The sequence below is a fragment of the Equus przewalskii genome, chromosome 5, assembly GCF_037783145.1.
Source record: "Equus przewalskii isolate Varuska chromosome 5, EquPr2, whole genome shotgun sequence".
NCBI lineage: Eukaryota > Metazoa > Chordata > Mammalia > Perissodactyla > Equidae > Equus > Equus przewalskii.
In genome coordinates, this window is record NC_091835.1 from 29,016,756 (window position 1) to 29,039,274 (window position 22,519).

Here is a 22,519-nt window from a genome sequence, read left to right on the forward strand (position 1 = left end):
TTTAATCATGCTTGTGGTGGCAAATTTACTGTAAACGTCAAAAAGTGTCGCGGGAAACAGAAATGCCCACGCCCGCGCGCCGTCCGAATTCAGGGCTCGCAGTACAGGACGGGGGAGTGGGACTGTGACCATTTTTACATTTGTGATATTTAAAATAAAAATTTTGAACAGGTGTAGAATCACATTTCAAAAATAAGAAAACACGAAAAGGGACACGTTGGGAAGTCTTAATTCCACCCTTACTTGCCCCCATCCTCTCTCCCACGCCACCCATTTTTTCCCCACCATGTTTATTAGTTTATGCAAAATAAACAGATGCCACTACAAATACTCTGTTTTCCCCTCTCTGATATAAAAGGCAGCACATTACCCACAACCGTTCTGAGCTTTGCTCTTTTTACTTGAGAATATGCCTGGGGATCTTTCCATTTCTGCCTCGAGAGGACTTCCTATTTCTAACTCATAGTGTTTTGTTGTGGGAAGGCGCTATGGTTTAATCAATGAGGCTCCTCTAGTTTGGCACCTGCATTGTCTTCAGATATCTGTTATCATAAACATCGTTAGACCATAATAAGAACCTAACAGTCAATGGATGAATAAGGGGCAGATGACAGGAGCACTGTGGCCCTCTCCTGGGTTTGTAGACAAGTCTCTCCCTGATTCCTCCACAGCTCAGCTCAGGCAACCCCAGACAAGTGCTAAACAATCCTCTGTCATCAGCAGCGGTCTTGCTTCATAGGCCAAAGGCCTGGTCCAGGCAGGTTAGAACTAAAAATGGAAAGAAGAAAACATATGAACAACATTTTGAAGTAAAAAATAAGGAACTGGTTTTCTTCTCTCTCAGACTTAATCTTCTGTAGTAGATAAGAAAGTCCTGCAGCACTGTCTGCTCTGAAGGGGGCGGAGGGCCGAGGTGTTGGTGCCTTGGTCTGGGAGCTCTGGCCACGGCCTCCCCTGACTGCCTCCTTCCTTGCTGGCCCAGCCATGTCCTGATGTCAAGAGCTGTACCTAGGGCCCAAGACCTCTTTCAGAAAAGCCCTGCCCTGCTTTGCCCCTGGGCAACACGCCACAGGCCACAGGCAGCAGAACAGATGCGTGAAGGAGAGCGCAAGCTGTCCCCCTGGAGGACCGTTGGCAGGGCTGTGGACTGCTCCAGGTTGATCCCACCCTGCTGACTGGAGGGAAGGGGTCCTGTGGCTGGTATGTGGGGAGGTCAGTGTGGAGAGAGAAAAGAGTGCTGGCCCTGAGGCCTGAGCCTCCCTCTTGCGCTGCCACCACTCGTGCCTCAGGTGTATGCATATGCAGGGACCCTTATCAGGCCAGTCCTCGAGGCCTCTTAGCTGGAAGCCCTCCTTTTTATTCCTGGAGGCACCCGGGTGGCTGTTTCCTTAGGGACCTGCCTGGCGCCGACATTCCGTTCTCTGCTTTCAGGGAAGCGTTGACACTGTGGGGAGAAGCCCCGGTCTGTGGCAAGCAATAGGAGCTGGGGGGCTTGGGGGGGCGCCATCCTTTTGAATAAAAATCCAACCCTGAGTGAATCTTGGAAGAGGAAGCTTCTGGTGAGGACAAGCTGGGAGACCACGCAGCCTGGTGTCTGAGACAAGAGGCCTGCTCCTTCTCTTGTGCTCTGCTTCAGGAATAATATGGCAGAGACTGCTATTGTCCCCTGGTATTGGTCACCCCTTTAGCCTTGGAAATAGAGCCCTGATTTTTATTTATTTATAAAAAAAACCTTTTTAAAATTTTTTTTTATTTTTTTAAATTTACTATTTTCAGGAAGATTAGCCCTGGGCTAACATCTGCTGCCAATCCTCCTCTTTTTGCTGAGGAAGACTGGCCCTGGGCTAACATCCATGCCCATCTTCCTCTCCTTTATATGTAGTACGCCCGCAACAGCATGGCTTGGCAAGTGGTGACATGTCCGGACCCAGGATCCAAACTGGCCAACCCTGAGCCACCGAGGTAGAACATGCAAACTTAACCACTGCACCACTGGGCTGGCCCCAAGCCCTGATTTTTAGTTGGGCACACTGTTGCCTGGAATGAAGACTACAGCTTCCAGCCTTCTTTGCAGCTGTGTGCAGACATGTGACTAAGTTCTGGTCAATGGTATGTGAGTAAAAGTGTGTGTATAAATTCCGGGAAAAGGGACTGACCCTTTTCTCTCCCTTCTGCTTTCTTGGTAGCTGGAATGTGGATATGACGGTCGGAGCTCAGGTAGTCATCTTAAACCATGAGGTTGAAACTATGTGTGGAAGGGACGTGTTGAAGAAAACAGATGAAAGGAGCCTGGATTCCTGGCACTATGGATCCCCGTGCCAGCCTTGGACTGACTACCTCCAGATTTTATGTACACAACAGAGAAAGTTTTCTCTTGTTGAAGCTATCGTTCCTTTGGATTTTATGTTTCTCACAGCTAACCCTAATCCTAACTGACACCGACTCCAGTCCCAGGAAGTGGAGGAACCTAGCATGCGGGGCTCTGGCTTTGTGGGAGCAGAGAAGTCAGTTATCGCCGGCTGGAAACCTGGAGGGGCGACTCAGCAAATATCGACTCAGCCTGTTGTCCACTTTGCCCTGGAAGGCAGACCATGCCTCATTCAAGGCTGTAGTGTTCCGTGAAAAGGAAAGAAGAATCCAGAAGATTGGCCTCTGCTGGCTCCTTCGGGCTGCTCTCAGCAGAGTGAACTCCAGGTTTGGATAGGCAGTCAGTGAGCAGAGAGGGATGGGAATGAGCACACGGCTGTGCTAAGGAAGATGCTGCTTCAGGAGACCTGCACCTGAGTCAGCAATGTCAGGTTGAACGGGCCAACTGCTTCTGTGTCTCAGATGGGTCCCACCTCAGCAGAGGGAAGACCAGCGCCTCATCATTCGAGGCAGAGAGCCTCTGGCAGGCACAGGCAGAGGACCGAGGGTGCAGCCTATCTGCCCAAGGCCCAGGTTTCCTCAGCCTCACAGAGGCTGCCATAGACCTGAAATAGAAAGGACTGGCAGAGCTCAAAGGCCAGCAGGTAAAAGACCAGAGTCTTCAGGCGTGGAGAGTAGGCCTGGGCATGCTCTTTGCATGGTGTTACTCTCAGTGGCTGGACTGGAGACATACTAACTTTTTGAGTTAATTATCTTTCCAAAGGAACCATAAGCCATATATATTTGAAAATATAATTACAGTCATGCACCATGTAACTATGTTTCGGTCGATGACGGTCCACACATACAATGGTGGTCCCATAAGACCAGGACCATGCAGCCTAGGTGTGCGGGAGGCTGTGCCATCTAGGCTTGTGTAAGTGTGCGCTATGACATTCGAACAACCACGGAATTGCCCAATGGGGCATTTCTCAGAATGCGTCCCTGCCGTTCAGGGACGCATGACTGTATACGTATATAATATGTATTTGTGTGTCCCCGATTCTTCCACAAAGGGTAGCATATCATGTATACTATATAGCACCTTGACTTTCATTGTTTTTAGCTTCACAATATATACTTGAGGTCAGTCCATAAGCTGCACAGACACCTCACTCCTTCCTTGTTTTGCCTACACAGTGTTCCACTGTGGGCATGTCCTATGGCGTATTCAACCAATCGCCTATAGTGAATATTGCAGTTGTTTCTATTTTTCTGCAGAGGAAGATTCACCCTGAGCTAACGTTTGTTGCCAATCTTCCTCCTTTTGTGTGTGAGCTGTCGTCACAGCATGGACACTGATAGAAAAGTGCTATGGGTCTGCACCCAGGAACTGAACCTGGGCCGCCAAATTTAACCACTAGGCCACCAGGGCTGGCCCTCTAGTTTTTAAAAAAAATTAGAAGTAACATCACAATAAATAACCTTGTGAATAAATGAACTGGTATTTCTGCCAGTTTATCTTTGGGGTAGTCTCCGAAGTGGCATTGGTGGGTCCAGGAATAAACGCACATGTAGTTTTGTTAGATATTGACAGACCTCCCGCCCGAGTTTGCAGAGCCCCACAGTGGATAGGAACACCTGTTCCCACCTGGTGTTGCCCACAGGGTGTGTTGCCAAGCTTCCTAATTTTTGACAATCTGATAAATGAGAAATGGGAGCTCAGCACAATAGGCAATTGTGTTTCTCTGTGGATGGATGAAGTGAACATCTTTTCATAGGTTTGAAAGTCATTTTTACGTCTTCTGCTGTGACTTGCCTGTCTATATTTGCCCATCTTTCTGTAGGGTTTGGCTTTTGGTCTTGTTCCTCTTGCTTTTCAGGAGTATTGTATCTTAGGAATGTTAGATCTTCAGCTGTGACATAAAGTGAAATGATTTTTCCCAGTTTTCATTTGTCCTTTGACTTTGCAGTGAAGTGTTTTGTTTTGTTTGCCACACAAAAGATTTTTAATATTATGTAATTGAACGTATCAATCCTTTTTGTTTTAATTGCTTCTGAATTTTGACTCATAGTTAGGAAGGTGTCCCTGCTCCCAGGTTATACAGAAATTAACAGATTTCCCTCACACACAAATCAGGGTGATATCAACTGTCAACAGGATATGGTTCTCGAGAGAATAGAAGCGTCTCCACGCTGGGAAGGGCGAGGCTGGAGCGGGAGCCCGAGGAGAGTGCGAGGAGCTCAGCTTCTGCTCAGGGCCCCTCCTGACCTGTGAAGGCCACGTCCGGGAAGCGGGAATTCTGGGGCTCCTGTCACCCTCTCTGTCTCCCCCAGGAAGTGAGAAGAATGTCTACCCCAGCGGTTCTCAACAGCGGTGATGTGCCCCCGGGGATATGTGGCCATGTCTGGAAACATTTTTGGTTGTTCCAGCTGCAGGAGGGGGCGTTATTGCCAGAAATGCTACTAGACATCCCACGATGCTCAGAACAGCCGTCTACAACCGAGACTTACCTGCGCAAAATGTCAGTAGTTGGGGCCGGTCTGTGGCCAAGTAGCTAAGTTTATGTGCTCCGCTTTGGCGGCCAGGGTTCACCAGTTTGGATCCTGGGCTCGGAGCTCACTGCTCATCAGGCCACGCTGAGGCAGCATCCCACATAGAAGAACTAGGATGACTTACAACTGGGATATACAACTATGTACTGGAGCTTTGGGGAGAAAAAAAATTAAAAAGAGGATGATTGGCAACAGATGTTAGCTCAGGGCCGATCTTCCTCACCCCTCCCCCGCCAAAAAAAGCATGAAAAAAATGTCAGTGGTGACAGGTTGCAGAATCCTGGCTCTACCCTTCAGACCATCCCCCAGAGCTCCCAAGAAAGTAGCAACAGGGACTAAGGCAGGGGGAGGGCCAGGGTGGATGTGCACGTGGCTCTCTCTTTCCACTCCTGTGGTACTGTAACCCCTGACTTCCACCTGTGAATTCTCCATCCTGAGGCTCACTATTGCTGTCCAGGTCCTACAGGTAGGTCATGTTCTGACTTCTAACAAGGATAACTGAGTGCCATTTCAGCCACACCTCTGGAGCTGTCTGTCACTGCTCTCTTTTTCTTTTCTTTTCTTTTTTAAGATTTGTTTGGTGGAGAAACCAGGTTGCTTGTCCTGCAGAGGATTCCCAGTCTGGAGCTCACTTATTCTTCACCATGTTCCCCTGGCCCCTGTATTTCCTGTAAATTGGTGGTCGGATCTAGAGTGTTGATAAGATTTAATCTGATTCTTTCATCAGGACTCTTTCTGAGGTGGTGCTCCTCCCCATCTGCATACCAGTGAGAGCAGCCAGCAACGGCCTGTGGCACCCAGGCTGGAGCCGCAGGGCAGCAGCCAGAGGGGATCAGCTCCGTCAGGCTTGGGCAGGGCCGGCACCCCCATTTGTCAGCCCACCATGGGGCTGGGCTCCAGAGGACAGTGAGACTTCCAGGCACTGCCCCCTGCCACGGCCCCTGAACACCCTCCCCTCCTCTGGGGCCTGCACCTGTGGGCTGGTCAGCCAGGATGGAGCTCACAGATGGGCCCACTGGTTCTGCTCAGAGGCTCCCTGGGGACCAGAGGCAGGAGGGCGTGAGGGCTGAGCCACAGTGGTAAGTGCTCCCCATGTCCCCTCAGGGCGCTGCGGGAGAGGGAATGGGTGGGGAGCCATATTTGCAGGATATGGCACCGCCCTGACTGAGAAGTACGCTGCAGCCTGGGGACTGGGTCTGGGGAAAGGCTGGGGAGCTTAAATTGCCCGGGAGGCAGGTAGCAGGGAGTCCAGGGGAAGGAGGGCCAGGCTTTGAGCAGGGAGGCTGGACCCCTGGGCCTGGCGAGGAGCGCAGCCCAGGGCTCGCTGGATGTCACTGCTCCCCAGATGCTCAGAACTCTGCTGTCCTCCCTCCTGTCACGTCTCTGTTGGGCTTTGAAAGTTCCCTTGATCAGCTGTGTCTTGCCTCTTCCTTTCTCTCCTCTCCTCCCCTCGACTCCCTTTTCTTTTGCTCGCTCCTCTCCTGTCCTTTTCACTGCCCCTCAGAAATCGAGCTGTGTTCAGTATGGACACATTGGACAGAGGTGCAGGCCTGGCCAAGGGAACCAGGCTGGGCACACAGGCTGAGCCGCACTCAAGTCCTGAGTCGAGGCGCTCCCTCCTTGCTGCCTGGACGTGGAGCGTGACCCAGCTCATGCTCGGACAGCCAGACCCTCCCACGCCTCGGGCCGCCCGGCCTCTCTCGGGCTGGAGTTCCCTGGAACAGGTGGTGAGGGGGTGGGGGAGAGGATGGACACAGGAAGTGAACAAGAGGATGTGGCTAAGGCGGGAAACACTGGCAGGTGGGGGGAGACAGAAGCACCTGAGCAGGGGCATGGGGCTGTGTGGAGATCTGTCAGCTAGGCCAAGTGGCTCCCTGGGTTCTTCAGTTTGTACTCTAGATGGGTCAAGATGTCGGAAAGTCACCCTACACCCTCTCCACAGTGGGGAAAGGGAGGGCGAAGGTCTGGGGTATGGGACCGATGACACAGTGCTTTAGCCAGGAGGTTTAAAGTGTTCCTGTAACTGTTACCTGGCTACAAACGGGTGACGTAGTTGGTCTGAGACTAGGTCATCATCCCAGCTCGCCGACCAGGACTTCCACCCCCACTCCAGTTGCAGCACTGGCCCCAGGGAAGCTCAGGCATGACCTTGGAAGTAGTTTGTCACCTCCTGTTCCAGACCCGGGGCACAGCCATACGAAGGGTCCTGTCACCCTTAGCCCAGGATTAACATGACTGCTTGCCCTGCCTGACTTTTTCCCAGCAGGGGAGACAGGTGGGCTGGAGAACACAGGAGCGGCCGCGTGCAGGAGGCTCTGTGGGGTACTGAAGTCGGCCCCAGCCTCAGGCCCGTCTCTGGCCTGTGCTCAGCCCCTGTCATTGCCGTCTGGTGCCTGGAGCCCCTCCCTCCTGCCGACTTGCAAGTCATGCTGTCAGGGTGGAAGTGAGGGCCAGTCGCTTACACAGCGGAGTGAATCAGTCCAACTTCCGGAGTCCCTCTTCTGCCTGTCTTAAGTCAGTCCTAATCATGGGTGACAAACGTGATTCCTTGCCACCAGAGGGCCTTGAGGGCCTGGAGCTGGCCCTGCCCAGAATCTCACACCAGGTTGTGGCCAATTCCTCCATTAAGTGATGGGGTACGGGAAGGCATGGTGCGGGCACTAGTCTGGGGCTGGTGGGGAAGCCTGCTGTCGGGGCTCTAAGGGTAAGGCAATAAACAACGGTGCTCGCTTTCCTGCTCAAATCGAACCCCATCGAAAAACAGACTGAGGATAGATGGAAGAGATGTCAGATTTATTTCTGTTAAAAGCTTCTCGGAGAATGTGGTTTATTTGGGAGACAAAATGGGCTTGCTACCCTTGAATTACTCTCATCAGCCATCATTGGCACAGGGGTAAAACCCAGCCCTCCTCACTACAGGGACAGAACAAACACCCAGGTCCCCTTGGCGGGCTAGCTCCCAAAGGGGAGAGAGGACTGAGGCACATATGCTCAGTACTTTCTTACAAGCTCACCCATCAGGTACGCCACCCGTCCTCTGCCCCAGGGGGAGAGAGGCCAGGAGGCTTAATAATAGAAGTCCCTTTCTCTGGGACACAGGAGGAGAGGGGAGGAAGCGTTTCTCTTTGACAGAGAGGAGCTCCACCTCTTCTCAGGATTGTCCCTCAGCAAGGATGAGTGGGTGGGACCAGGGAAAGTTGTGTGTGTGTGTGTGTGAGAGAGAGAGAGAGAGAGAGACTGGAACTCTCCTGCAGTCCCTTTACTGACACCAGCCGGGTCCACCAGTCTCTGCTGTCTGTTACCTGTTCTCCACTCTCTTTCTTCCAGCCGCAGCATCCCACCCATTCTTCTACAAGGAACTCATGAACTCTGATTTTTCCTTTTGTCTGCTTCCTTCTGGTGTGAAGCATAAAATGTCAATTTCCCCCCAATATCCTTAAATGCCTTTTTATGTGGAAAAGACTCAGCTGTAACTGACGTGAAGGGCAACTAGACCAAAATCATGCTTTTCAGACTAAGCCACACATACCCTCAGGGCTTTATAGCTGTGTGCCAGGAGTAAGGGGGCCTTAGGGTAAAAGGTAGCTCCTTCAGAATGCCAATTTTAATTTGTGGGAAGGGGGGTAATGGCACAATTTTATAATAAAACAAATAGGGATATTCAATGTAGTAGAATGGAGCGTAGATTTGAAAGAAACTTGGAGCTTGCAAGTGGACCCCTTTGAACAACTACCTATTTCCCCTCCAACCCCAATCTCCCACAAGGCCTTGTCCATTAGAGTCCTTGTATGGACTGTTCCAGAAGCTCCCCTTCTCAGGCTCCTCTGTCAGTGCTGTACACAGAGGGAAAAGGTGAGATGGAGAGACTTCTGCCCCTTTTCTGGAGAGGTGGGTCCTTTGAGCAAAGCTCAAGGGTCTCAGGAGGACCCAGAGAGGGAACACCCCTGAGAACCCCTCGAGATGAATAGTAGTGATTACAGCACAATTTTGATCACCAAGTTTATTAGTAATCAATTGTTGTTACCAAATTACCAAAACCTAGTAGCTTAAAACAACAAACACTTTTCATCTCCCAGTTTTAAGGGTTAGGAATTAAGGAGTACCTTAGCCAGGAAGTTCCATCTTGGGGTCATTCAAGAGGTTTTGGCCAAGGTGTCTGCCAGGGCTGAAGGATCTGCCTCTAGGATGGTTGTCTCACTTCACTGTTGGCAGGAGGCTTCAGGTTCCCATCCACGGGCCTCTCCAGAGAGTTGCTTGAGTGTCTTTATGACACAGCATTTGACTTCCTTAGAATGAGTGATCCAAACAAGGGCAATGTGGAGGCCACAGTATCTTTTATGACCTGGCCTTGGCAATCCCATACTATCACTTCTGCTCCACTTTATTTATTAAAAGTGAGTTATTAATTCCAGCCCACATTCAAAAGGAGTGGAATTAGACACCACCTTTTGAGAAGAAGATTGTCAAATAAATTGTGGATTTTTTTTCTGTGAGGAAGATTGGCCCTCAGATAATATCTGTCGTCAATCTTCCTCTTTTTTTTCTCCCCAAAGCCCCAGTACATAGTTGTATATCTTAGTTGTAGGTCATTCTAGTTGTTCTATGTGGGATGCTGCCTCACCATGGCCTGATGAGCAATGCATAGGTCCGAGTACGGGATCCGAACCAGTGAACCTCAGGCTGCTGAAGTGGAGCTCACAAACTTAACCACTTGGCCATGGGGCTGTCTCCAAGTGGATATATTTTAAAACATATAACACCAAGAAACCTTCTAATTACTAAAGAAGTTTCTAGCTAGTTTGAAAGCAGGAAGAAAGTAAGAACATCCCAATCTGGAAAGCTATGTCCTCTGGCAGAATTTATGTGTTGTTTTATTGTAGGTTTGGCTAACGTGGGTCAGTCTTCCAGATCCTGCTTAACCATGGGTGAACTGACATAATTAAGATCTTGGTATGATTTCAATCTTCTTAAATTTGTTAAGACTTGTTTTGTGGCTTAAAATATGATCTATCCCGGAGAATGCTCCATGTTCACTTGAGACGAATGTGTATTCTGTTGCTTTTGTATGGAATGTTCTGTATATATCTGTTAAATCCATTTGGTCTAATGTGTCATTTAAGGCCAATGTTTCCTTATTGATTTTCTGTCTGGATGATCTATTCATTGATGTAAGTGGCATATTAAAGTCCCCAGCTATTATTGCATTGCTGTCTGTTTCTTAACAAATAATTTTTGTAACAAGTCTTAACAAATTCAGGAAGATTGAAATCTTATCAAGCATCTTTTCTGATCACAATGGTATGAAACTAGAAATCAATTACAAGAAGGGAGCTTGAAAATTCACAAGTATGTGGAGATTAAACAACATGCTACTTAATAACCAATAGGTCAATGAAGAAATGAAAAGATAAGTAAAAAAGTACCTTGAGACAAATGAAAATGAAAATACAACATACTAAAACTCATGGGATGCAGCAAAAGCAGTTCTAAGAGGGAAGTTCATAGCAGTAAATGCCTACCTTAAGAAATAAGGAAAATCTCAAATAAATAACCTAACTTTACACCTCAAGGAACTAGAAAAATAAGAACAAATGAAACCCAAAGTTAGTAGAAGGAAGGAAATAACAAATACTAGAGCATAAAAAAGTGAATGCAGACTATGTTATAGAATAAATGAGATAGAGACTAAAAAGACAATAGAAAAGATCAATGAAACCAAGAGCTGTTTCTTTGAAAAGATAAACAAAATTGATGAAACTTTAGTTAGACTCACAAAGAAAAAAAGAGAGAGGACCCAAATAAATAAAATCAGAAGGGAAAGAAGAGATGTTACAACTGATATTACAGAAATACAGAGGATTATAAGAGACTAACATGAACAATTATATGCCAAGAAATTGGACAACCTATAGGAAATGGATGAATTTCTAGAAACATGCAACCTTCCAAGACTGAATCATGAAGAAATAGAAAATCTGAAAAGACCAATTACTACTAAGGAGATTGAATCAGTAATCAAAAACTCCCAAGAAGCAAAAGCTCAGGACCAGATGGCTTCACTGGTGAATTTTATCGAACATTCAAAAAGTTAATACCAGTCCTTCTCAAACTCTTGCAAAAAACAGAAGAGGAGGAAACACTTCCAAACTCATTTTACGAGTCCAACATTACCCTGATACCAAAACCAGGCAAAGACCCCACAAGAAAAGAAAGTTCCAGGCCCATATCCCTGATGAACATAGACGTAAAAATCCTCAACAAAATATGAGCAACCCAAATTCAATAGCACATTACAGAGATGATATGCCATGATCAAGTGAGATTTATTCCAGGGATGCAAAGATGGCTCGGTAGCCACAAATCAATCAATGTGATAGGCCACATTAACAAAATGAAGGATAAAAATCATACGATCATTTCAACAGACATAGGAAAAACATTTGACAAAATTCAACATCAATTTATGATAAAAACTCTCAACAAAGTGGGTATAGAGGGCAGGTACCTCAAGATAATAAAACCCATACATGACAGGCCCACAGTTGACATCATACTCAATGGTGAATAGCTTAAAGCTTTTCCTATAAGATCAGAAACAAGACAAGGATGTCCATTCTTGCCTCTTTTATTCAACATAGTACTGGAAGTCCTAGCCAGAGCAATTAGGCAAAAAAGAAATAGAAGGCATCCAAATTGGAAAGGAAGAAGTGAAACTGTCTCTATTTGCAGATGACATGATATTATTTACAGAAAACCTTAAGGACTTCACCAAAAAACTGTTAGAACTAATAAGGAAATTCAGTAACCTTCCAGGATACAAAATCAATTTACAAACATCAGTTGCATTTCTATATACTAATGGTGAATTATCAGAAAGAGAAATTAAGAAAATAATCGCATTTATAATAGCATCGAAAAGAATAAAATAGGAATAAATTTAACTCAGGAGGTGAAAGATCTATACACTGAAAACCATAAGATATTGATGAAAGAAACTGAAGATGGAAATAAATGGAAACATATTCTGTGCTAATGGATTGGAAGAATTAATATTGTTAAAATGTCCATATTACCCAAAGCAATCGACAGATTCGATGCAAACTCTGTCAAAATTCTAAGGGCATTTTTCACAGAAATAGAACAAACAATCCTAAAATTTGTATGGAAGCACAAAAGACTCCAAATAGCCAAAGTAATGTGGAGAAAGAAGAACAAAGCTGGAGGCATCACACTCCCTGATTTCAAACTATATTACAAAGCTATAGCAATCAAAACAGTATGGTACTGACAGAGAAACAGACACACAGAACAATGGAAAGGAATAGAGAACCTAGAAATAAACCCACATATGTATGGTCAATTAATTTATGACAAAGAAGACAAGAACATACAATGGGGAAGGGAATAAATGGTGTTGGGAAACTGGACAGCTACATGCAAAAGAATGAAACTGGACCACTACTATATGCCATTCACAAAAATTAACCCAAAATGGATGAAAGACCTGAATGGAAGACCTGAAACCAAAGAACTCCTAGAAGAAAACATAAGGTGGTAAGCTCCTTGACATCTGTCTTGGTGATGAGTTTTTGGAGTTGACACAAAAAGCAAAGACAACAGAAGCAAAAATAAACAGGTGGGACTACATCATACTAAAAAGCTTCTGCACAGCAAAAGGAAACCATCAAAAAAACGAAAAGGCAACCTACCGAATGGGAGAAAATATGTGCAAGTCATTTATCTGATAAGGGGCTAATATAAAAAATATATAAGAACTCATACAACTCAATAGCAACAAAACAAAGAATCTGATTAAAAAATGGGCTGAAGGGGCCAGTTCCATGGCTGAGTGGTTAAGTTCGTGTGTTCCGCTTTGGTCGCCCAGGGTTTTGCTGGTTTGGATCCTGGGTGTAGACACAGCACCGCTCATCAAGCCACGCTGAGGTGGCGTCCCACAGAGCGCAACAAGAACCTACCACTAGAACACACAGCTATGTACTGGGGGGCTTTGGGGAGAAGAAGAATAGGAAAAAAAGAAGATTGGCAACAGATGTTAGCTCAGGTGCCAATCATTATGAAAAAAAAAGGAGCAGAAGATCTGAATAGACATTTTCCCAAAGAAGACATGCAAATGGCCAACAGGTGCATGAAAACATGCTCGACGTCACTAATCATCAGGGAAATGCAAATCAAACCCACAGTGAGATATCACCTCACACCTTGGCTATTATCAAAAAGACAAGAAATAAGTTTTGGTGAGGATGTGGAGAAAAGGGAACCCTTGTGCAGTGTCGGTGGGAATGTAAACTGGTGCAGCCACTATGGAAAACAGTACGGAAGGTCCTCAAAAAGTTAAAAATAGAACAAACCATATGATACAGCAATACCACTTCTGGGTATTTATTCGAAGAAAACAAAAAGACTAACTCAAAAAGATACATGCACCTCCATGTTCACTGCAGCATTATTTATAATAGCCAATATGGAAACAACCTAAGTGTCATTGATGGATGAATGGATAAAGAAAATGTGCATAAATATCCAATGGAATATTGTTCAGCCATAAAAAACAGTGAAATCTTGCCAGTTGAAGCAACACGGATGGACCTTGAGAGCATTAAGCTAAATGAAATGTCAGACAGAGAAAGAAAAAACAAACAAAACAAACAAATAAAAAACCAAGCTCATAGATAGAGTAAGAGAACAGACTGGTGGTTGCCAGAGGGTTGGGGGAATGGGTGAAGGGAGTCAAAATGTACAAACTTCCAGTTATAAAATAAATGTCATGGGAAAACAATATACAGCATGGCGACTATAGGTCATAATACTGTACTGCATATTTGAAGTTGCTAAGAGAGGAGATCTAAAAAAAAAAAATGATTTTGGCCTTCAAAGCTGAGGACCAAAGTGTATTGCTAATCTCTGAGTTAGCAGAGTCCCTGTCTATCCCTGTCCCCCACCTCTCTTCCTCCTCCTGGTGCTAAATACACCGCAGGCTCACCCGTTCTTAGTATAACTATATCTAGGGACGGGTCAATGGATATGGAAGGGAGCGTCCTCACACTCTAAATGGCGGGGACACACGGCTGTGCTCAGTATGTGTTTGCTTAGTTATCCGACCCTCTCTCAGGACAGTTATTATCTCAGGACCTTGTATTATAGTCCTGTCTCAACCCTCCCCACCCCCAGGTGTGAGTTTACGGGGTCTACTTACGTATAGTCTCCCCAGGTCTTAGCACAGAACCAGGCAGGAAGAACTATAGCGAATATTCCCTGAAAGAATACGAGAATGAATAACTGGCACCCGATGAGCATTCCTTGACTGCGGCTCAGTGGATTCCAACATCAGCAGAAAGGTTTGCTCCTCCACCCGCTCCTTGCAAACACCGCTTAGTTCCCTCCTCATGGTTTCTCTTCTCCCTGAAAGTCATCGAGGGTTGACGCAGCTGGGACTTGGGCCTGAAGCGTACGTTTCAGGAAGTCAGCAGGTACACGGGCCGTGCAACCGTACACACCGGCCCGCTGACCCCGGGGCTCTGTGTAGAAGGCGGCGAGACCTCGAGCCTCTTCCCTTCGCCGGCCCCCACCGCGCGCAGCCCTGGCCCGGCCTCGAGACACACACGCGGGACTACAACTCCCAAGACGTCTCGGGCGAGCCCGGCGCGCGCCCCCGGCGGCGGATGGGCGGGGCGGCGGGGCCGCGCGGGCCGGCCGTGTGCACGTGCGCGCGGCGGGGCCGGATGGCTGCGCTCGGCGGCTTCGGGCTCTGGCGGTGGGCGGCGCGCGCGGCGTTGGGGCTTCGGGGCCGCTGGTCCGGGAGGGGCTACGCTGCGGGCCCGGCGCAGGTGAGGACGCCGGGTTCCGGCGGAGCGGGCTGGGGTGGGCCGGGCGCCGCGGGACGGTGCTCGCGGCCCCGCAGCGCCAGCATCCCCAGCCTCGGGCGAAACGGCCTTGACCCCAGGAACCCTTCGCTCTCGCCTCGGCCGCGGCCGTCCGCGGCGCGCCCGCCTCACCGGGCCTGGCGGCCTGCCGCGCCTGCGCGCTGGGAGGAAAGGCTCTCCAGCGAGACCCGAACAGAATCCCAAACCGCGCGCCGGGCGTTTCCTGCCGCTCCGCGTCCCCAGAGTCCCCCGGTGGCGGCCGTGCTCCCGTTTCCCGGTCAGGGTGTCATCCCTGCGCTGCCTCTTTGATTTCCTCGATGAGAGCCTTTGGTGATGATTTTCAACTACAGTGCAGCTTCACGAGGTCTGGGGACTCGCGACGGACCCCCGGGCTGCCCTGGGAGCGCCCCGCCGTCGGCGGGCGCGCTGGCCTCGAGGACGGGCTGCGCGGGGCGCCAGGTTGCGCTGGGTGTCTCATTTTCTCAGCGGCTTGGGAGGTAGGAGAGGCCTCGGCGTCTTAGGAAGGACGCTGAGGCTTGGAGTCGAGTTTTGAAGTGCTTTTTGTTTTAAGGTCAAGCAGCTGCTAGACGACTGTGCCAGGACTTTGTAAGGTAGTCAGAGCCATACCCTCCCTTCCCCCTGGTCAGTTTTTTAAAAAAGAGGCTCATTTTGTCTTCTAAATTCACAATTTCTGTATGTAATAATGATAATATTTTACATTTGTAAAACGCTTTCACAGCATTTCAATTCAACCCTAAATTCTGTGTGTACCGCTGAAAAAATAAGGACAGTTTGAACATAATCACAATCCATTATGCCTGACAACATTAATAATTCTTTAATATCTCTTAAAATCCAGTCCTTTCAAAATTGTCCGTGATTGTCTGAAAATTATAGGTAAATGCATTTTGCATTTGAACTTTCAGAACCGAATGCCCTGTGTCCATACAGTACAAGAAGGAGGGCAGACCATGTGCTACAATGGCACAGTCCTTACCCCAGGGACCTGCCTTCCAGAGGCCCCACCTGCCCCTTGGCAGGTGGTCAGGAGGTGCCTGAGGGGAAGGGCTGTCTTATTTCCCCCTAACCCTTCATCCTTTGGTGGTTCGGCATTCATCAGCCTTCAGTGAGCACTGCCGAGGGTCTGAGCATTGTATCACATTGGGGGTTAAAAGGTGGATCACAGCTGGTCTCCCCTTTAGACCCCGCAGTGATTCTCTTTGAGAAGAGTAAGACAAAATCTGGAAAGAACTGTGGTTCCTTTCCCCAGGACAGATGCACATAGAGTTTTAAGGGAGTTATGGCCCCCTGAGTCTATCTGTGGGCCCCAAGTGAGGCCTCCTGTTCTAGTGGGATTTGTTGAGGAACAGGGAGGGGTTCCGGGGATCTTTGAGGGCCGTCGGGTGCGAGAGCACATTGAGTACAGAGGAGAACGAGCACTCATGGCTTGGCCTGGCGGGAGCTGAGGGCCGACCTGGTACCTCCTGGATCCCCTCCTGGCTCCGAGGTGCTGCCGTGTGGGCTGCTGAAGAGCTTACTTTGCTGTGAGTGCAGTTGGAGGCTGAATTCTGAATCCAGCATTTGTGAACGGGGTCACCTTTGACTTGTTCTCTCTGAATTTGGTTTCTCATTCATCAGTCAGTTATCCGGTGAATATGTACTGCACACCGTGTATAAACAGGTCCCTCTTGTAGGTAATGTCAGTTGGAGATAGGGACAGTCGTCCCCAGAGCGCTGGTATGAAGATTAAATAAATGTACGTTTGTTACATTTCTAGCTCGGGGTGCAGCAGAATCTGCCTTTGGAGCCAAGAGATCCAGACACTGTTTAGGCATTTCCTGCAGGGCATATGGACTTGACCAGTTTCTCCCTGGCAGCTCTGTGTGCTGGTGGTCAGAAGTGCTGTCTTGCTGATTGGAGTTGCTTTCCTGCTCTTTTTCCAGTGTCCTTTCCCACCTCCAGCTCGGCACTGAAGCTGTTGTCTGAGCCTGGGCGGCTGTGCAGGAGCTGGGAGACCGCCTCCTGGGGGGTCCTCCCTGTTAAAGGAGGGGAGATGGATCGTGACTTTGCAGTCACTCCATTCCTTGTTTCACTGGTTGCAGAAGCTCATCCCTCTCGGCTTCCTTGACCCCACATGCTCTTCCTTTTCCTCCTGTCCCTGACTGCTACTCCGCGCTCTTCCTGCTGGCTCTGACATGGCCCGTCCTTAAAGGGCGATGTTCTCCCTGTTCTCCAGGAGCCTCACTTCGGCTCACAGTCTGTGTGTGCTTCTCAGGCTCTCCTCTCTCTCCGCTCCCAAGTTTCAGCTGTTGTCTGAGAGCTGACCTTCCAGATTTTCGTCTCCAGGACCTTCTGTCCAGTGCTGGTTTGGCCACTTGCCTGTCTGCAGGTCCAAGGTGGGACATATCTTCTGCCCTCCTTGATCTCATAGCTGCTGCTCTTCCAGAGTTTCTTGAGTCTATGAGTGATACCAGCATCCCCCCTCCCATGTTCCCAAGCTAAAACACCCATGGGAGTCCCTGTGGTCGCTCCCTCCTTCTGTCCCCACATCTGACTGTTTCCAGGTCTTGGCTGTTCTGCCTCCTATGTATGATTTTCCCCCTTTTCTCCATTCCTGTTGCCACTACCTAGTTAAAGCCACTGTCGTCTCTGTCTTGGATTGCAGTTGGTCCCATCTGATCCCTTCAACTTGACTTTCTTCAGTCCACTCAATCCATTCTTCACTCTGCAGCCAAGAGTTTTCTACCGCGCGGGTCTGATAGTGCCACTTTCCTCTTTGAAAGTCCTTAAACTGACCTGGGAGACCTGTGATGGCCAATCCTCTCACCTGCCACAGCTTAGGTACCCCTGATGCAGCTTCTCAGAGGGGAACCTCATTTCTTGATGTAGCACTCAGCATAGACTGCCCTGTGGCTGCTTGTTGGACTGTCTTCCCCACTGAACTGTAGGCAGAGGCCCCCTCTGCCTGCTTGGGTGGTCTGCTGCTGCTGGCGCTCTCAAGGGGTATTTGTTACGTGAATGCATATATTTAACTCTTTCATTGCCTAGCTCAAAATTCTCTTCTAAGAAACTACCCCTGTTTACTTCTGTTCGTTTACTCAGAAGTTAAGTACTTAAAATTGATTTTACACTTGTGAAAATGCTGCAGTTTTAGCGGGTTTAAGTATTTTCTAGACCTGTTGCTTGTTCTTTCTTCTCAACTAAGCAGTGAGGCGCTGGAGTGTGGTTCGTCTGTGTTTTGGGTGCTTCTCATAGAAGGAGCCTGTGCATAGAGCAGGTGTGTGGGGTCAGGATGGCTTGACCTACTTGGCACCAGCAAAAGAAAAATTGTAAACAGGTTAGGTTGGATTTTTTTGACAATTGAAAAACATCTTGTATGCTAACAGTTTATAAAATAAGAAATGGGTCAAATTATTATTATTATTATTTGTGTGTGTGTGTGAGGAAGATTGGCCGTGAGCTAACATCTCTTGCCAATCTTCCTCTTTTTTTCTTTTCTTTTTCTTCTTCTCCCCAAAGCCCCCCAGTTCATAGTGGTATATTCTAGTTGTGGGTCCTTCTGGCTCTGCTATGCGGAACGCCGCCTCAGCATGGCCTGATGAGCCGTGCTGTGTCTGCACCCAGGATCTGAACCAGTGAACCCTGGGCTGCCAAAGCGGAACGCACAAACTTAACCACTTGGCCACGGGGCTGGCCCCTGGGTTGAATTTTTTAAAAGAGGGCAGTGTTCAACTTTATAAATCCAGGAAATGCAGATCAAGATGAGATACCTTTGTTTGTTTTTTTTTGAGGAAGATTTAGCCCTGAGCTAACATCTGCCACCAATCCCCCTCTTTTTGCTGAGGAAGGCTGGCCTTGAGCTAACATCTGTGCCCATCTTCCTCTACTTTGTATGTGGGACGCCTGCCACAGCATGGCTTGACAAGCGGTGCCATGTCTGCACCTGGGATCCAAACCGCCAAACCCTGGGTTGCTGAAGCGGAATAAGCTGCTTAAGCGCTGCGCCACCAGGCCAGCCCCGAGATAACGTTTTTTAAACTTTTAAATTAATAAGACTTTTGGTAATTAATAAACTCTTTGATATATGTGAAAATCAATATTGGCAAGGGTAGAGTGTATTACCAGTAGCTACATAAGTTGGTACATGTTTTTGGAAAACAATTTGTCAGTAGGTGTTACGTTGTTAAAATGTTTGCACTCTTGATTTCTTTCTCCCACTTTTAAGTACCGGCTTAAAGAAAAATCCCTAATATGGAAAAATCCCTAATATGGAAAAATCAGGAAGCATGAAGAGATTCCTTATAGCATTATTTGTAGTAGCAAAAATGTGGAGAAACCTAACTGTCCAAAATAGGGGAAATAGAATGTTAGTGGGTTATTCACTCAGAATATTAGTTAACCAGAAATGAAGTTTAGGAGGTAGAGATGTGTGTGTTGATATGGAAAGATAACCAAGAGATACCAGCTAAAAAAAAGTAAGATGGAAAAGAAAGAACAACATAATGCCATCGTGTTAGTTAAAAGATAAGAAATTCATATACTGTATATCCGTAAGAAGTTTCTGGAAAATATACAAGAGAGGGAATAGCACTAGGTGGAAGAAGGAAGCAAGAAACTTTAAAAAAATTTTTATATCATCTGTAGCAGTTGAGTTTTTTTTAAAAACTCTGTGTATGTGGTTATAATAAAACAAAATTTTAAAAGATGATTATGAAGGCAAGGCTGGCCCCGTGGCCGACTGGTTAAGTTCGTGTACTCTGCTTTGGCAGCCCGGGATTTTGCCGGTTTGGATCCTGGGCTCAGACATGGCACTGCTCATCAGGCCAGGCTGGGGCAGCGTCCCACATGCCACAACTAGAAGGACCCACAAGTAAAATATACAACTATGTACTAGGGGGATTTGGGGAGAAGAAGAAGGGGAAAAAAAAAGAAGATTGGCAGCAGACGTTAGCTCAGGGCCAATCTTTAAAAATAAAGAAAGAAAGAAATGGTAGTTATGAAGGCTATTGTAACAGATAAAAATGCTTCTGTGTCAAGCAGAAAGAACAAGATGCAAACTTGCACATAACGTACAGTAGCCACATGACAAACATAAGAATAGAAAAAGGAGAGATGGAAGGAAAATATTAATTGGTTGTGTTAAAGTGCTGGGATTTTGTTATTGAACTTCTCTGTTTTCCAGTTAAAAAATTCCTTTATATTAATTAAGCAAAAATAATTTTAGCAAAATAGTTATATGCTTAAAAATACATGAAAAAAGAATAATTCTCTGTTATAGTTGGACTTGTCTTATCAGAAACCCCATGTCCTCATTTTCTGTTTGCACTGACGCAGCTTTTCCAGGGCGCCAGCCGACCTGAGGATGGCGTGGAGCCCCTCTTTGTGAGGGTCTTCTCCGTCCTCCCTCTGCCTCTGGCCCTGGGCAGTGCTGCTTCTCTTCTCCCCTGTGCAGAGCCCGCCCACCTTTGGGTTCCTGTTGGACATCGATGGAGTGCTGGTGCGGGGCCACAGAGTGATCCCCGCCGCTCTGGAAGCGTTCCGCAGGCTGCTGGACTCCCAGGGGCAGCTGCGGGTGCCCGTGGTCTTTGTCACGAATGCTGGAAACATCTTACAACACGGCAAAGCCCAGGAGCTGTCAGCCCTGCTGGGGTTCAAGGTCAGGAGGCCGCCAGAGACCTGGAAGCCCAGGGACCTGGTTCCCCGGGGACCCCCCCTCCAGTTCTGACCAAGGCTCCTTCCCTGGGCTGGGGCACAGTGTGGAGAAACCCGAGGGCGTGGCCAGTTGGGTCAGTACAAATCTTCCAGCACTGCCGGGAAAATGCCTTGGAGTTCAAGCCCAGCCTCATGAGCAGAGCCGCAACAGTAGGGCCATTTTTTTATTCTATAAATACACATTGAGCCCAGAAATCCTGCTCATGTGTTTGTCAGCTTGAGTCTCCTGTCTTTGTGCCCATTTCTTTTCTTCTGGGCATCAGGGTTGTCTTGTGGGTTGTCAGCCTCTGGAAAGGAAGGGTCACATTCGCCTTAGTCTCCATGTGACAGGTGGGACTCTGACGTAACAGCCCTTGTTCCTCAGAAATGAAACGCGCATCTGAAGGAGCGCTTCCCCAAAAGCAGCCCTTCTTCCGCCGCCTGCAGCTCCAGGCCGTGTCCCAGCGTTACGTGTTCTTTGTGAAAGATGGATTTAGTTTTTGGAAACAGTCCTTTGGAACCAAACAGTAAATAAAGTAGCTGATTGGCTGGTGACACTGCTTGGGGAGGACCACAGCGAGTGAAGGAATAAAGCTGGTTTCCTTCTCTGCTCTCCAGAAAGAGTTCCAAAACATTCTGAGTAAAGGCTGCATTGTTGGAGTTAGAATAAATGTCAAAAAGCTAAGTCTTTAAGTAGAACTGAAAAGACAAAGTCAAAGTCAAAGGGAGGTTTCTATGACAGACGAAGAATGCACGCAAACCCTGTGGTTTCCAGTTAGGGGACTGAGGCACACAGAGGGTGCTAGTGAGCTGAGCAGGACAGCACTGGGGAGCAGTCAGAACCCATGGCCCCTGGCGTTTCCTGCTTTCTTGTTTTGTGTGGCAAGAACCAAATTAGATGCTTCTCACACCTGTTTGGATAGTTTCTAGAAGTCCTGGGTGCCAGAAAAGGCTTTTCTCTCTTCTTTTTCTGGTAGGTTTTCCCCCCTCCTAGGTGAAAGAGCCTGCTACCCATCTCCCCATGACTTTCCCTCTACAGTTGTGTTGTCTGCTCTCCTCTGTCTCTTTGCTGTCCCTGCAGGTGGAGCCAGACCAGGTTATTCTCTCCCACAGCCCCATGAAGCTCTTCTCACAGTACCACAGGAGGCGGATGCTGGTGTCCGGGCAGGGCCCGCTGGTGGAGAATGCGCGAGCGTATCCTCTGGTGCTTCTCACCCTGGCTGCCGAGGGAGGACTAGTGAGGCGTGGCGGGCGCAGGCTGCCAGGGCTCAGGGGATAGGTGGTGGGCTCTGAGGGAGGGAGGAGGGCTCCCTGGTATGGCCAGTCCTGGGCCTGGTGGTCTCCAAAAGCCAGGCCACATGCCACTGCAACAGAACCTCCCGCAGAGCTTAAAATATAGAATGCTGGGCCTTACCCCTGGGGAGTCTGCATTCACTAGGTCTGGGATAAAAGTCAGCAATCTGTATTTAAGAAAAGAATGCTAGGCGATTCTGTAATCAGGTTTGGGCACTGCTGCGCTAGTGCTGTTCCTTGGGGTGCTCAGTCAACTTATCAGCCAGTGTTAAGTATCTGCAGTGAACTCATCCTTCTGTGTTTTGCACACTCAGAAAGCAGGAGACTTGGGTCCTGTTCTCAAGCAGCTTATTCATTTGCTCATTCCACAAACCTGTGCTAGCACTTCCTGTGTTACCAGCACTGTGCTGCGTGCTCTAAAGGGGGAAGGAGGCCAGGAAAAGCACAGCAGGATTGTGACTTTATCAAGGGGTTCATACCTGGGGACGCAGGAATCACACCCCATAAACAGAGGAGTATTTAAGACAGCATAGGATGGAAGACTAGGAAGAGAGCATAGGCTCCGAGAGTCACAGGTGTCGGGGGAGGGAGCCTGTTTCAGGAGTAGGATTACCTGTGACTTCGTGGAGGGGGTGGCCATGCACCAGAGAGTTAAAGTTCCCCACGCAGGGGAAGTAGCCAGGGAGGCTGGAAAGAGGAAGGATGGTGAGGAACCCTGAAGCCAGAGGCTGGAATGGGCCGGGTGGGGAATG

The 22,519-nt window shown here is 48.1% G+C and overlaps 1 protein-coding gene and 1 long non-coding RNA gene across 5 annotated transcripts in view; one reads left to right on the plus strand and one right to left on the minus strand.

The window, feature by feature from the left end:
• On the minus strand, nt 1–14,551 carry LOC139083314 (uncharacterized). Of its 2 annotated transcripts, XR_011539939.1 has the most exons (4): nt 14,117–14,551; nt 9,006–13,524; nt 4,861–5,054; nt 329–768 (listed from the first exon to the last, which is right to left on the minus strand). It is a non-coding gene; the product is annotated as an uncharacterized lncRNA (long non-coding RNA). The 2 variants fall into 2 exon arrangements; XR_011539940.1 differs by lacking the exons at nt 4,861–5,054; nt 9,006–13,524 and having other exon boundaries at nt 1–768; nt 14,117–14,534.
• The window catches only part of HDHD5 (haloacid dehalogenase like hydrolase domain containing 5), a 19,819-nt gene continuing 7,221 nt past the window's right edge, over nt 9,922–22,519 (plus strand). For 2 of the 3 annotated variants that reach the window (XM_070618923.1, XM_070618924.1), the window contains exons 1-3: nt 9,922–14,747; nt 20,236–20,439; nt 21,556–21,668. In XM_070618923.1, the coding sequence (XP_070475024.1) occupies nt 14,307–14,747; nt 20,236–20,439; nt 21,556–21,668 (758 nt within the window). In that variant the 5' untranslated portion in view covers nt 9,922–14,306. Of the gene's footprint in view, nt 15,281–20,235; nt 20,440–21,555; nt 21,669–22,519 lie in introns of all 3 variants that reach the window. The other variant, XM_070618925.1, reaches the window with a different exon arrangement.